The 15247-nt window shown below is 63.2% G+C and overlaps 1 protein-coding gene across 2 annotated transcripts in view; it reads left to right on the top strand.

The window, feature by feature from the left end:
- Positions 1-10314: 10314 nt before the first annotated feature.
- TMEM8B (transmembrane protein 8B) overlaps positions 10315-15247 on the top strand; it is a 31903-nt gene continuing 26970 nt past the window's right edge. For both annotated transcript variants that reach the window (XM_054032187.1, XM_054032186.1), the window contains exons 1-2: positions 10315-10371; positions 14888-15077. In XM_054032187.1, coding sequence (XP_053888162.1) covers positions 10317-10371; positions 14888-15077 — 245 coding nt within the window. In that variant the 5' untranslated portion in view covers positions 10315-10316. The remainder of the gene's footprint in view (positions 10372-14887; positions 15078-15247) is intronic.

Below are 15247 nucleotides of genomic sequence, written 5' to 3'. Positions count from 1 at the left end.
CCTGGGAGTCTGTGACAACTTGGTAGCAGAGGATGGTTGGTGGCTGTATTTTAAAGAAGTCTTATTGAGGTTGCAGGAACAAACCATCCTGATATGCAGAAAGAATAGTAAATATGGCAGGCGACCAGCTTGGCTTAACAGTGAAATCCTTGCTGATCTTAAACACAAAAAGGAAGCTTACAAGAAGTGGAAACTTGGACAGATGACTAGGGAGGAGTATAAAAATAGTGCTCAGGCATGCAGGAGTGAAATCAGAAACGCCAAGGCACAACTGGAGTTGCAGCTAGCACTGGATGTGAAAGGTAACAAGAAGGGTTTCTACAGGTATGTTAGCAACAAGAAGAAGGTCAGGGAAAATGTGGGATCCTTAATGAATAGGGGAAGCAACCTAGTGACAGGTGATGTGGAAAAAGCTGAAGTACTGAATGCTTTTTTTGCCTCGGTCTTCACAGACAAGGTCAGCTCCCAGACTGCAGCACTGCAAGGGGGGAAAGGGTGCAGGGCCACTCCTGCAGAGGACGTGTATAATCTGGTTGGATTGGGGCAGCTGTAGGACATCTGCCCTCAGAAGCCCAAAGCCCTGCTGTGACAGTGCTGCCCGTGGGAGCCAGCTGAGGTCACTCAATCAGGGTGAACTGCAAACAAAACAGGGCAGACAAGCCCCAAACGCTGGTGGATATTCCAATACTTAGATTTACCAACCAGCCCAAAACAGCCTCTGTAGTACCTCACTGGTTACTCAGAAGTCTAATCAACGCAGTTCCCTTAAAGTGCCCAGCCTCAGGCCTCCGTCCAGACACACCTGTCAGATATGATGATGATTACTGAAAAACTTATCTCATCATATAAAAGAAAAGGTTCTTCCAACCCCAAAGGATCAGCCACATACCCAGGTTCAATTATAACTTAGATCTTACCCAAAATACACACACAGCCAATTCTTATTAACTAAGCTAAAATGTATTAAAAAAGAAAAGAGATAGAGTGTTGGTTAAAAGATCAATATACAGACAGACTTGAATTCAATTCTTGAGGTTCAGATGCATAGCAGAGATGAGCCTGTAGTTGCCAAAAATCCTTTTAGAAATAGTCCATAGGTTATAGTCCAATGTCCATATTCAGGGTGACTCCAGTCAGTGACTGGGGATCTCAATCCTTATGGCTTAAGGTTTCCCCCTCTTGAAACCCAAAGCAGATCTGAGATGAAGCAGGATCGTGTCCCAGGGTTCTTATACATTTCCTGCAGCCTTTCGGCCTGAGAAAACAATAGGCTTAACTCTCCTTCTCCCAAACATCCTGGCAATTAGCACAGGGTAATTTATCCATTCAACAGTTCAGATCCAGGTTACCACAACCTTCAAAGAGACATAGAGACAATAATACTATTTCCCTCAAGTGTCTTCCTAACTGTTAATATTCCTTTTTTGATCTTTGAATCAAAGCTACAGCAATAGACAAGACTTGTTTGCTTACATCACAAGACCTGAGCAAACATCTCCCCTTCTACCTCTAACAATGCAGACTTACATTTCAAGGCTCTATTTATTTACAGATCTTCCTAACCAGTCCTTAAGGTTCACCTATGGGTCAGGTCAGTCTGTGAGGTAATTAACTCTTTCTGGCCCTGTCACCTTTCAATGAGATATTATATCACACTCATAACGTCACACCTGCAAAGTCCAGGTACGCTGACAGACTTGAGGCTATGGACAGCAGATGGGGTGGGGGAGAGAGACCCACGTCGGGGACTCGGAAGGGGAGTCACCCAGAGCCCTCGCAGAGGTGAGACTCCAGGAAGCCCAATGTGGGGGTGCCCACAAATGCCGGAACAGGCAGACCCCCTCCTTGGGACCTGCGGGACCTGAGATGTCGTTACTTCGGGCAAAAGGACACAAGGTGGTGTCATGCCCAAAGACACAGGAAATTTTCGCCCAAGAGACCCCGCGAAGGGTTAACGGGCGAAGGGGAGACAGCCTGTAACCCAGGCTGAGGGAGCAGAGCGAGCTGGGAACCGGTCACCCAGCCAGCTCCTGGGGCAGAGCTGGCCAGGGGAGGGGGGAAGGCAGACGGGCTTCCCCTCCGAGCCCAGCAGATACGTCTGCTTGTGACTCCTGGGCTCAGGCCCCTCTGGTCCCCAGTGGGAGCGGCAGGTGGGGGTGTGACGAAGTGGGAATGTTCTTAATGTTTTCTCTGAATACTGTGTGGGTGCCTCAGTTTCCCCTATGCCTTTCTTGGGTATCTAGGTGGGGGGATCAGGGTGTATGATTGTTGCAGAGCCCAAGAAGCCCCCTGTGATGCTGTCTGCACAGAAAATGGCTGGCACTCTGTCTCCTGGCAACTGATGGCCTGGGCCTCTCCCCTGCAAAGATGCCAACTGAAGGTGTTGGAGAACAAAGAGATCAGGTGACCTCCTGGCCCGGGAAAGGGACAAAGGCCAGAGAGGAGGGGCTGGAGAGGTTCAGTTTGGAGCTGGCTGGGGACGAGGAGTGAAGTGCAGACATGGGTGTCCGGCTCACTGCCCCCAGAATAGACCTGGCTGAGGGGTCCTGTTCTCTGTACCTACAAGCTCTGTTTTAGACCCTGTTCCTGTCATCTCATAAACCTGTTTTACTGGCTGGCTAAGAGTCACATCTGACTGCGAAGTGGGGGTCCAGGACCCTCTGGCTTCCCCAGGACCCCACCTGGGCGGACTCGCTGTGGGGAGCGCACGGAGGGGCATATGCTGAATGCTCCAAGGTCAGACCCAGGAGGTGAAGCCATGTGAGCATCTTGCCCTGAAGACAGTCTGCTCTGAGGGAGAGGAGGCTCCCCAAAGTCCTGACTGGCTTTGCGGGGAGCAGTTCCAAAGCATCGCCCGGGGACTCCGTGACACCGTGTAACTTGGGGGGAGGCTCCCAGCCGGCAGCCATTCCCCTGGGGTTCCTGTGCAGACACAGGAAGGATCGGGGTGCAGGGCTCTTAGCTGGGGTCCTTCAGCAGATCAGCTTTGACGTACTCGTGGGAAGTGACTGTATCTCTAAGACAGGATCCGGACCCCGTGCCAGTAACAGGCAAAGAGCTGAACCCGGAGATTGGAAGATGGAGAGGGCAGGAGCCAGTGAGCATGTGAATGGCCCATAACTGGCCCGGCTGGCAGGGAGGGGGAACTTTCCCCCCGGCTAGTAGCACCAGGGAACACCTGCGAAGCGCCGGTTACCTGCCTGTCTGTAGCCAGCCCCTGGAGCTGAGTGGGACAACAGCCCTGCACAGGGGACAGGTGGCTCACACTGGCTCTGATGCGGCAGTGGGCTCGCTCCCTACCCCCACTGGGACACGGGTGCTGGAGGTGGTCGGACCCCAGTTAAGGTCCGGTAGCGAGGACACATCTGAATGGGGCCCCTTAGAGGTTGGGGTGCAGGATCAGCTCCCGGCAGAGGTGCTGCTGGGGGATGGACTGAAGAACTGGCCAGACGGTGCCCTGGTCCTTGCCCGTAGCTGAGGTCAGGGAGGGTCACTTGGCCTGGCACTGGAAATCCACCCAGCAGGGGGGCGTGGAACCTCCAATGGGGGGAAGGGAGTTGTCAGCAACAGGGCTGAGACCAAGGCCTTGTCCCGAGGTGGGGAAACTAAGGCACAGGGGTGAGGGCTGGGCCCCGAACCCAGCAGCTGAATTCTAGACCTGGCCGCAGAAGGATCCTGCCTGGAAGAAGCGGGGGCCTTGTGGGCCCCAGTGTTGCAAGATTCTGGGAAAGGATCCAGTGAGAGAAGGGACCTGGTACCAGGAAAGGGCTCTCTGAGAGAAACTGAACTGGGGGTATCAGAGGGTGTCAGGTTGTCCCCCAGAAGTACCCCTGGGGGGATGTCCCATCTTCAGGGGGTTCAGCACACCCGGCGAGAGCTGCTGCAGAACGTTTACTGTCCCGGTAATTCACAGGGGTCCACCCTCTTGAGTTGGTGTGTGGAAGGAGGAGGGGACCCCTCGACTTGATGAGAAACAAATGGGGACTCGGTGGTGGATTCTGAGCTATTGTTCTGGGGAAAACCCCCTGAGCTCATGGCCAGGAAGAACCTAGCCGGGGCCCAGGAACTGCAGAAGGGCTGGCACGACGTGCCTGATCGGGGACCGGAAGAGGGGTCTCAGCGCAGTGCGAAGAGCCTGGGGAGAGCCCTGGGAAATCAGCAACCAGCTGACGGAGGTGAGGCATGTGCTGGAGCTGCCCAATTGTCGACATAATGAAGCTGTACTTTGACAGGGAGACTGTCGGTGCGGCCGCGTGTGTGGGCCGGGGAAGGAGAAGGGCAAAGGGAATCTCTCTCCTAAGCCAGGAGCCGACCTCCTGCTGGAATAACTTCCCCTCTCTGACCAGCTAACCCCTGTCCGCCGGCTGAGATCAGAGGGGCTGCGTTCGCCCTGCAGTCAGGCCTGGACTCGCCCCTCAGCCAGGCCTGGGCTCACTAATTGAGTTGTCCGTGGCGGGAGGGGAGGTGTTCCCCGTTCACAGTCACGGGGGAAAAGCCCGGGATCTGGCCTGGCATCTGGAAAGAGAGGTCAATGACATGCTGGCGTTAGGGGTGATCCAGCCTCCTCCAGCCCTGGGCCTCCCCCGTGGGGCTGGTCCCCAAGTAAGAGGGGTCGATCAGCCCCCATGTGCACTACTGGAATCTCAATGCCATCACCGTGTTCGACGCCTGCTCCATGCCCAGGACTGACAAAACCCCAGACAAGGTATGTGCGTGGCGGGGGGGTGGGGGGCGTTACCTCACTACTGTGACTCTCACCAGGGGCTACTGGCAGGTGCCTTTGGACCCAGTTTCCGGGTTGAAATCTGCTCCCATCACCCCATAGGGCTCTGAGTTCCTGGTCCTACCTTTCGGCCTCAAGGGAGCAGCTGCCACCCCCCAGTGCTAGGGGGTCAGTTACTGAGGGGGTGGATGACCGTGCCTGGCTACATTCATGATATTGGTGTCTTCAGTCCGACCTGGGAGAACCGTGTGTCCCAGTGAAGAGGGGGCTGGGACACCTCCAGGATGCGGGACGGATGATAGAGGCCGGAAAGGGTAAGAGGAGGGTGGCAGAGGTGTCATACCTGGGCCACAAGGTGGGAAGCGGCTGCCTAAAGCCAGAGCTGGCCAAAGTGAAGGTAACCAGAGATTGGCCCATTCCTCAAACCAAGAGACAGGCCCAGGCCTGTAATGGGATGGCAGGTACCACTGAAGGGTTGTACCCCACTTTAGATCCCATTACGAAGATTGGTAAGTTGGACAAGCCAGACAAGGGGGTCTGGACCGAGCAGTGCCAGACGGCGCTCTGCGTGCTGAAGGAGGCTCTGACCCAGGGGCAGGGGCTGGGGCTGGGCCTGGCAAACCCAGACTTGGACAAACCCTTTATGGCGTTCACCGACACGCTTCAGAGGCAGGGCTGGGCGCGGTGCTGATGCAGGCCAATGCGAAGGGGAAGAGACACTCCACTGTGTACCTGAGCAAGAAGCTGCTCCTCCGGGAGCAGAACGACGCGGCCATAGAGAAGGACTGCCTGGCCCTGGGATGGGCTCTTCAAATGCTGTAGCCGGATCTATCTGGGCGGCGCTTTATGGTGTACACGGTCCACTCACCCTGACGTGGCTGCGCCGGATGAAAGGGACCTAATGCCAAACTCCTAGGGCAGAGTCTGATCCGCCAGGATGATCAGGTGGGGATGGTCCATGTTAAGAGAAGCGCAAATGTTATAGCAGATGCTTTGTCCCAGAGAGGGGGGCCTGAACATCCCCAAGTCACTGGCTGGAGTGACCCCGCTCAGTTCAGACTCGAAGGGGGAGAGATGTGATGAAGTTGGGGATTTTTGTAGTGTTTTACATGAATAGCGTGTGCGTGCCTCAGTTTCCCTGTGTGCTGCATGTTTAACAAGGTGGTGGGAGAGGGTTTGCTGTTGCAGGGGACCAGGTGTGACCTCACCTGGCAGCTGGGATCCCCGGACAACGGCCTGGAGATGGGAACCCTGGTGACTGGTGACCTGGTGACTAAGAGGCCCACCCCAGCTCGGCTGTCAGCTGGTTCTGGCCAGAGGGGAACGAAGGATGGACGAGGGAGGGCCCCAGTGACCTGTTTACCTGGGACCGAAGACAAGGCTGTGGGGGGAGATGATGCCTTGGCTGGAAGGGGGGTCTCTGGGCTGGGAGGGAAGAGCAGCCAGAGCCCCCCTGGAGGTTGGACAGACCTAGATGTGCTGTGCCTGAGGCCCGGAGAGTTTCCTGTGCTGGGTTCAGACGCTCACTAAACCCTCCTGTGTTACGCTGGCTGAGAGTCGCTCCGGGCTAGAGATCAGGGCTGCATTGCTTCCTCTTGGGGAGAAGGCACTGGGGGCCCAGAGCAAGGGGACTCCCTGAGGGGGCCCACGGCAGAGACAGACGTGCTGAGGCTCACAGAGGTGCGGCTCCAGGAGGCGGAGGGGTTTAGCCCCGAGAGAGAGGGGACCCCCGAGAAGGGCTGTTGCTCTGAAGGGGGCACCCCCCACGGACCGCACGGGGCCGGGAGAGAGCACGAGTCCTGTGAGTTCCAGACAGGGCCCCAGCTGTGATGTGAGGCTCTTGGCAGGGCAGGACAGAGGAGCCAGGAGCCGGGCTCTCGGGGGGCTCTGACGGGCTCGCGCGTCCCACGTTCCCCCGGGTTCTCGGGGGCTCTGACGGGCTCGCACGTCCCCCGTTCCCCCGGGCTCTCGGGGACTCTGACGGGCTCGCGCGTCCCGTTCCACCGGGCTCTCGGGGGGCTCTGACGGGCTTGCGCGTCCCCCGTTCCACCGGGCTCTCAGGGACTCTGACGGGCTCGCGCGTCCCGTTCCACCGGGCTCTCGGGGACTCTGACGGGCTCACGCGTCCCCGTTCCACCGGGCTCTCGGGGGCTCTGACGGGCTCGCGCGTTCCGTTCCATCGGGCTCTCAGGGGCTCTGACGGGCTCGCGCGTCCCCCGTTCCACCAGGCTCTCGGGGGCTCTGACGGGCTCATGCGTCCCGTTCCACCGGGCTCTCGGGGACTCTGACGGGCTTGCGCGTCCCGTTCCACCAGGCTCTCGGGGGCTCTAACGGGCTCGCACGTCCCCCGTTCCACCGGGCTGTCGGGGGGCTCTAACGGGCTCACACATCCCCCGTTCCACCGGGCTCTCGGGAGCTCTGATGGGCTCGCGCGTCCCCCATTCCACTGGGCTCTCAGGGGCTCTGACGGGCTTGCGCGTCCCCCGTTCCACCGGGCTCTCGGGGGCTCTGACGGGCTCGTGCGTCCCCCGTTCCCCCGGGCTCTTGGGGGCTCTGACGGGCTCGCACGTCCCCCGTTCCCCCGGGCTCTCGGGGGCTCTGACGTGCTCGCGCGTCCCCCATTCCCCCGGGCTCTCGGGGGCTCTAAGGGGCTCGTGCGTCCCATTCCTTGGGACTCAAACTGCGTCACACGTCCCCTTCTGTGGTGTAACTGAGCTGGGGTACGTAACGGGAACAGTGCTGTGATTCGGGGTGAGAGGGCCGGTCTGTTTCGCTGCTGGCAGAAGAGGTCTGTGCATCCTGGCTGGCTCTGTGCTCTTTCCCCACCAGGGGACGCTGCCTGCCCGGGGATCCAGCGCTCAGCAGCCCACATGAACTAAGGAACCTGGGGCCGGATCTCTGGGGGAATTTCCAGACAAACCAACCCTGGGCTCCAGCTAACCAGGGACTGTGGGATCTGCAGACCCCTGCCCCACGTCTCCCTCCCTGCGCTGCATCTGAACCCCCGCAGCCTCCCCCCTGCGAGCCGTTGGGCCCACTGGCCACCAGTGCGGCTAACTACCCACAGGGTTACCAGAGCGAAACAAGGGCATTAGCCATCAGCATTAATATTGCTGCTTCCTCTAGATTCCCAGCTGGGATCGGGGCCCCGTCGGGCCTGGCGCCCTACCCAGCCCAAGGGGGATCAGGGGTCCATCATTCTGGGTGCCTCACGGACCCTGGCTGGGATCAGGGCCCCGGAGCTGGGGCTCATGGGGTTGGCGGGAATGGGGTCAATGGGACTGGGGCGGATAGGAAGGGCCCTGGGCTGGTGGGGCAGGGGCTGCAAACTGTCACTGGCCAGACGGGGTAAGTGTCCCCAGGGGGCAGGGTCTCCAGTCTCTGACAGTGACGTGGTGGCACTACCCCAGCCCCGGCTCCATGGACCCCACTGACATGCCCAAGGACCTTCTCCCACAGCGACTGGGCCCACTGTGCCCCCCGAGTGCCGATGCCCTGCTCTGGCCCAGCGCTCTGCAGTGTGTTTGCAGCATGTCCAGCCCCAGCCTCCCGCGCTGCCCCAGCTCTTCAGCCCCTCTGGCTGCACAGCAGGGCCTGGCGGGCACCTTCCCGCTGCCTGGCCTGGCCACCCAAGCGTGAAATCCCAGGAACACAGGCCACCCAGCCAGGCCCCCCTCCAGAGGCTGCAGCTGCTGCTGAGGAAGGGCCCCGGGGCAGGCCGTGGGCAGCTGTGCGTTCCCAGACTCCAGCACCACCCTGCGGAGCCCAGACACCCCCCGTCGGCCCAGAGCACCCGTGCAGCCGGCTCCGCGGGCACTGCCTCAGAGCAGCGAGAAGGGCTGGCGAGGCAGGGCCATCTCCTCGGGCGACCAGAGCCGCAGGGTCAGTCCATGCGCCAGCCAGCACAGCTTCCACTGTGGCCAGCGCCAGCGTACCGGTGCGGGGAGCCTCGAGGGCCTAGCCCCTGGGCCAGCAAGACTGATGGGCATTACAGACACAGGGACAAACACACTCATTGTGCTCACGCCCAGGGCCCCAGGGCCTCGCCCCAGGGCTCCGTCACCTCACCCCCAGGCTCCAGGGCCTCGCCCCAGGGCTCCGTCACCTCACCCCCAGGCTCCAGAACCTCACCCCAGGGCTCTGTGACATGAGCCCAGGGCCCTAGGACCTCACACTCACCCCTCAACGACTCCTTTCTCTCCCATTGACTTTAAGGGGAGCAGGCTGGGCTCTGGGGCAGAGTGGGGGATAGAGCCCAGGCCTCCGGGGTCCCAGCTAGGCCTCTCCCGGTAATGGTGGAGCCGTAACCTCCCTCCACGTGCTGAGTGTGAACGGAGGCTGAACACTCAAGTCAACGTTCTGACACTAACGCAGGAGCCCGGATGCACCCCCCCCCCACTGCCTCCGTTAGGGGAGCTCTGGGGGCAGTGTTGTGCCATGATCCCAGCCATGGAGAGCCACGTGCTCCAGGCCAGCGTGCAGCCTTCCAGCCCCACTCAGCCACCGGCACGGCCCGTCCAGAACACAGAGCAAATCTCCCGGCGGGAGCACAAGGCCCGGTGCCCGCCCCAGTGCTGCGACATGCTGATCCCACGTAAGGTGCCAGGAGCCAGCCCAACCCGCCTCCATCCCCATATCTCACCCCACCCCGCTCATCCCCACCTCCATCGCCCCACCTCCATCATCCCACCCAACCCACCTCCATTCCCCATCTCACCCCACCCCGCTCCATCCCACTCCACCCCACCTCCATCGCCCGCTCCGCCCCCACCTCCACGCCCTATCACACCCCATCCACCCCGCTCTGCCCCACCTCCATCATCCCACTTCAACCCTCCTCCATTCCCCCACTCCACCTCCACCCCATCACCCCCCATCCACCCCGCTCTGCCCCACCTCCATCGCCCCACCTCATCCCTCCTCCATTCCCCCACTCCATCTCCACCCCATCACCCCCCATCCACCCCGCTCTGCCCCACCTCCATCGCCCCACCTCATCCCTCCTCCATTCCCCCACTCCACCTCCACCCCATCACCCCCCATCCACCCCGCTCTGCCCCACCTCCATCGCCCCACCTCCATCATCCCACCTCAACCCTCCTCCATTCCCCCGCTCCACCCCACCTCCACCCCATCTCACCCCATCCACCCCGCTCTGCCCCACCTCCATCGCCCCACCTCATCCCTCCTCCATTCCCCCACTCCACCTCCACCCCATCACCCCCCATCCACCCCGCTCTGCCCCACCTCCATCGCCCCACCTCCATCATCCCACCTCAACCCTCCTCCACCCCCATCTCACCCCATCCCGCCCCACCTCCATCGCCCCATACCCTCCTCTCACCCCACCTCTCTCCACCCCCCTCCCCCTCCCCCGCCCCGCCCCGGCCGGGCAGCGGGGAAGCAGCTGCCCCCTGGAGCAGCGGCAGCGGCCGGGGCGGGCCGGCGCGGTGAGAAGCAGCGGCTCGGCCAATCGGCGGCGACCTCCGGGGCGCTCGGCGTTCGCCCGGCCAATGGGCAGGCGCTCGGCCTGACGTCATGGCTGCGGGCGGCTGCGGGGATGGTGCGGGGCCGGGGGAGCGGGACGCGGAGCATGGCCCGGCGGCGGCTGCTGCTGCTGCTGCTGCTCGGCGCGGGGCCCCTGGCCGGTGAGTGGGGGGGGTGGGGGGGCCGGGGGGGGTGTGGAGCTGTCCCTGCCCCGGTGCTGATCCCGGGGGGTGGGGGGTGGAGCTGTCCCTGCCCCGGTGCTGATCCCCGCGGGGGGGGAAGGGGGGGGTCTGTTCCTGCCCCGGTGCTGATCCCGGTGGGGGGGGGGGGGTGGAGCTGTCCCCGTCCCGGTGCTCTGCCCCGGGGGGGCGGGGGCGGGGGAAGTGGGGAGCTGTCCCCGCCCCGGTGCTGATCTCGGTGGGGTCGTGGGGGGGGGGTTGGAGCTGTCCCCGTCCCGGTGCTGATCCCCGCGGGGGGGGAAGGGGGGGGTCTGTTCCTGCCCCGGTGCTGATCCCGGTGGGGTCGGGGGGGGGGGGGGTTGGAGCTGTCCCCGTCCCGGTGCTGATCCCCGCGGGGGGGGAAGGGGGGGGTCTGTTCCTGCCCCGGTGCTGATCCCGGTGGGGGGGGGGGGTGGAGCTGTCCCCGTCCCGGTGCTCTGCCCCGGGGGGGCGGGGGCGGGGGCAGTGGGGAGCTGTCCCCGCCCCGGTGCTGATCTCGGTGGGGTCGGGGGGGGGGGGGGGTTGGAGCTGTCCCCGTCCCGGTGCTGATCCCCGCGGGGGGGGGAAGGGGGGGGTCTGTTCCTGCCCCGGTGCTGATCCCGGTGGGGGGGGGGGTGGAGCTGTCCCCGTCCCGGTGCTCTGCCCCGGGGGGGCGGGGGCGGGGGAAGTGGGGAGCTGTCCCCGCCCCGGTGCTGATCTCGGTGGGGTCGGGGGGTGGGGGGTGGAGCTGTCCCGGCTCCGGTGCTGATCCCGGGGGGTGGAGCTGTCCCTGCCCCGGTGCTGAGCCCCATGGTGCCAGTGCTGGGAGGCAGCGATGCTGGGTGCTGGCGGCCTGGCGCTGGGTGGTCAGACGCTGGGGTGATGGGCACCGCTCTCAGAGCAATTGTGCAGAGTGGTTCCTCGCCATCCCAAATCACCCGTAGGCTTCAAAGCAATCGCTCGCCATGGCGGGGCCTGGGTTCTGCCATCTCCCTTCCCCCATCCTGAGACCCCTCCTGCCATCGGATCCCCCGTGTGCTCCCCAGTACAGCCCAGTACCTACCCCCACCATGCCACCCTATCCCGCTCTGCCCCCGTGTCGTCCCCGCACACCCTGCGTAGGGCCCCCATGTCACACCCCTGCTCCCCACCCGCTCCCTGGCTGGTGTCGCCGCCCAGCCTCCTGGCCCTTGCCAGCCGCTCAGTCCGTCCCTGGGGATCCCCACCCACGGGGTCTGGCCAGGGTCCAGTGCCCCCAGCCAGCCCTGTGCTGGGAGAGTGAGACACAGGGCTGGGGCGTCGCCCTGCCTGGCTGTGTGGAGTCACCGACTCACCTGGCAGGGGCAGGTGCCGTGCAGGAGGATCTGGGTTTATCCCCAGGGAGGAAGTGGAGATCTTGCCCCCCAGCACCCAGGGCGCGTGGTTAGTGCAGAATGGCTGGCGTCGGGCACACGTGACGGGCGCGTTTCCGTGGGGGGGGCGGAGCGGGAGATTGGATGTGCCCCCTTGAACTATGGCTCAGGGTGACAGCGCTGGGACTGATGGCGAGGGCCGTTGGAGGCACAGCCTTGGCTACAGCAAGGTGTGTGTATGTCAAGGTTTGGCTGGCTGGGTCTGCACACACGTATGTACACACAACCCCACATGTGCACACACACACACACACACACGCACACGAGGAGTGGTGGGTTCAGTGCCCAGACATGCTCGGTCCCTCCGGCTCCCTTCGAGCTGAATTGTGCTGAGCAGACAGCCAGGCCTGAGGGCCCTGCCCGGGAGTAGCTCCTGTTCGCAGGCTTGCTGGCGGGGGCTGTAATTAACGTCTCCCCTGGAGCCCGTGCGTGAGAGCCGCTGGGGGCTGCCTGGTGCCTTCCCAGGGAGGAACATTTGGCTCCTGGGATGGTTGCACTGGAAGCTTTGTCCCACCAGGGACAGTGACGCTCAGCTCAGCTCCCATCACCAGCCTCCTGCTTTGATGCGGTCGCTGCCAGGCCCGTGGCAACCCAGCCAGGTCTGGGAGCCAGATCCCAGCTCCCCCAGGCCGACAGCAGGAGACATGGGGCGTCTGCTCCCCGAGCAGCATCACCAGGGCCGGGGGCTGACAGAGCAGCCTCTGCCCTGACTGGCGGGAGAACTCCTGGGCTGGCTACAGCAATATTCCCCAGCCGCAGGTCGGCTGAGCCGGCAAAGTCACGCTGCCGAGAGTGGGGGGAGAGAGGGCGAGATCGGCTCACAGCCTGGGGTCACCGGCCCCCAAACACACCCACGTGTGACTGCCTGTCCCCCCCGTGCTCGTCCTGCACCCAGCCGGCTCTGCCTCTGGCTGGGCCCTGCTTCCATGTGACACTGCGCTGTGGCAAAGCAGCCCCGCGCCCGCTGCCCCGGCAAGGGGCTGGTGTTGGGGAAAGGCGAGTCCCAGCCAGAGCCGGGACCAGACTCAGCCTGAGGTGGTGGGAGCAGGAGGACACCGGTGGCGCGGTGTGTGTTGGGGCAGCTGCAGCCTGGCGCGGGGTGAGGGGCTCTCCAGGTCACTCCAGGGCACAGCAGATGGCAGAGGGCTCCCGCATTGGTGCCGTGGGGCAGAGGCCCTGTGGGTCCCTGGCAGCATGTACCCTAGTGAGGACAAGGCTGCCTAGTCAACAGGACTGCAGGGCAGACTCAGCCGTGCAGGGGACTAGCATGAGGCCCAGGCATCATTCGCACCCGGGCTCCCACCCCGGGAGCAGATGCCACCAGGTGCCACTGAAACGTTCCGAGGCGCACGCTCCTGCACCTGAGAGCGGTGCTGCCCGCCAGCCATGGAGCAGCAGAACCCCACGTGGGGTGGGACGAGTGGCCGGGGGGCACATCTCACCCCGGGCAGATCCCATATGGTACTAGCTGGGTCCGTTCACTGCATGGAGCAGGCAGGCAGCTGTGAATGAAGCTCCATCCCAAACACACTGTGCCCCAGCTACCAGGAGCATGGCCTTCTTGGTACAGCACAGTCCAGCATGGCTCTGCATGCATGGATAGCACAGCACGGCCCCGCGTGGCACAGAGAACATGACGTTCATGGCCTGGCATGGCACAGGGAACACGGCGTTCATGTCCCGGCGTGGCACAGGGAACACGGCCCACACAGCCTGGCGTGGTACAGGGCACACAGCCCAGCATGGCACAGGGAACACGGTGTTCATGGCCCGGCATCGCACAGGGCGCGCATGACATGCATGTGTCCCCTTCCTCTGAATCTGAGGCCAGAGCTGTTGTAGGGGCCTGGCTCGGAGCTCTGCCCTGGCTCCATGCAGGGTACAGAAGGGTTTGGTGCCCATGGGAGCTGCTGCGGGTGCAGGGCGCACGTACCTGGCTGGTGTTGCCACGCCCTGTGCAGTTAGTGTTTCCCACCGTCCGGCAGGCAGCACTCCCGCGTGGCTTACCCTCCCCCCCCCGCCAAGTTTGGGAGGCTCTGGAGACGAAGGGGATCAGCCCCCGAGTGCTGGGACAGGCACCCCCGGGGCGACCCAGAGGAGGGCAGAACTAGGAGCCTGAAAGCAGCCAGCCAGATGGCCCCCCCAGACTGGGGTCCGGCCAGCGCTGAGCCCCGGGCAAGCCCTGCACCTGCTCGCTCAGCGCTGGGGCGAGACCCCTCTGACTCTGCAGATCTGGAGTTTCCAAACTCATGTCAGTTCGAAGCACTGAACTGGCTGTGCGGGGTGGAGCCGTGTATCCTGGCCTGGGGGGGCTCAGATACCCGGGGGAGCCAAGTCGATGGGCGGGGGGAATGGGGCGGGACAGGACAGGGTGGGCACGGGCCAGGGACGTGAGTGATGCTGGGGAGCGCACGGGGCAGGACGCGGTCTGGGCAGCGTTCTAGCGCTGCTGGAGTCACAGGGCGTGACGGACCCGGGTCACTTCTCTCAAGGGGCTCAGAGGCAGGCTCAGAGTGGCGCCAGGAGAAACCTCCCCCCCCTCCCGCCCCCAAAGCATCTGGGAGGAATCGGAGCTGGGATGTGACAGAGACACAGGGTAACGAGCGGTTAGAGACGGGAGGCTGACACCAGCTGAGGGGGCGCTCGGGGACTGAAGGGCAGCAAATTCATATGGGGCAACAGAAACACTTTCTGCACATGGTGCACCATTGGCCTGCGGAACTCACTGCCACAAGGTATCTCGGCAGCCTCCAGCTCAGCAGGGCTCAGGCAAGGATCAGCCATTCCTGGGGAGCAAGAGACCTGCCAGGCACGTCAGAGAGGAGGGGAATGGGAGGGACACGCGATGAGCCCGTCCCAGCTGAGGGGGTGGGGGAACTCCCCCATGGACAAGCTGTTCCACAGGGGGGTTTCCTGCCCCTCCCTCTGAGGCAGCTGGTGCTGGGCCCTGGCAATGCCAGGAGACCAGGCTCGATGGGCCCGTGGGCTGAGCCGGTTGGGGATTCCTACATCCCAGCCCACGCTGGCTCATGGCCCCTCTTCCTTGCCCTCCCCGTGCCCTCTTGCAGACGGGCTCTTTGTGACCGATTACTTCACCCGCACGCCGCGCAAGCTCAGCCCCTTCCGCTCCTTCGCCAGCATCGAGCTCTTCCACTTCCGCATCCCGGAGGACACCCTGGTCGCCGTCTGGAACCTCATCACCTTCAAGGAGCAGGGTGGCACTTTCGGGGACCGGTGCCCGGACCGCAGCGTCACCGTGTGAGTGCCGGGGAGGGGGGGGGCGCTGGGGGCTTGGCACGGGCCCGGGACTCCGGTGCCTGGATCCTCGGGGCAGGGCCCAGCTGGGCTGGCACATAGGGACTGTCGTGCAGGTGCTGGCCCCCTTCTGGGGACACATGACTCGCCCCCAGGGCACCCAGGGCTGCGAG

This window comes from Malaclemys terrapin, chromosome 6 (genome assembly GCF_027887155.1).
Source record: "Malaclemys terrapin pileata isolate rMalTer1 chromosome 6, rMalTer1.hap1, whole genome shotgun sequence".
Taxonomy (NCBI): domain Eukaryota; kingdom Metazoa; phylum Chordata; order Testudines; family Emydidae; genus Malaclemys; species Malaclemys terrapin.
This window is presented reverse-complemented; position numbering and strand designations above follow the sequence as displayed.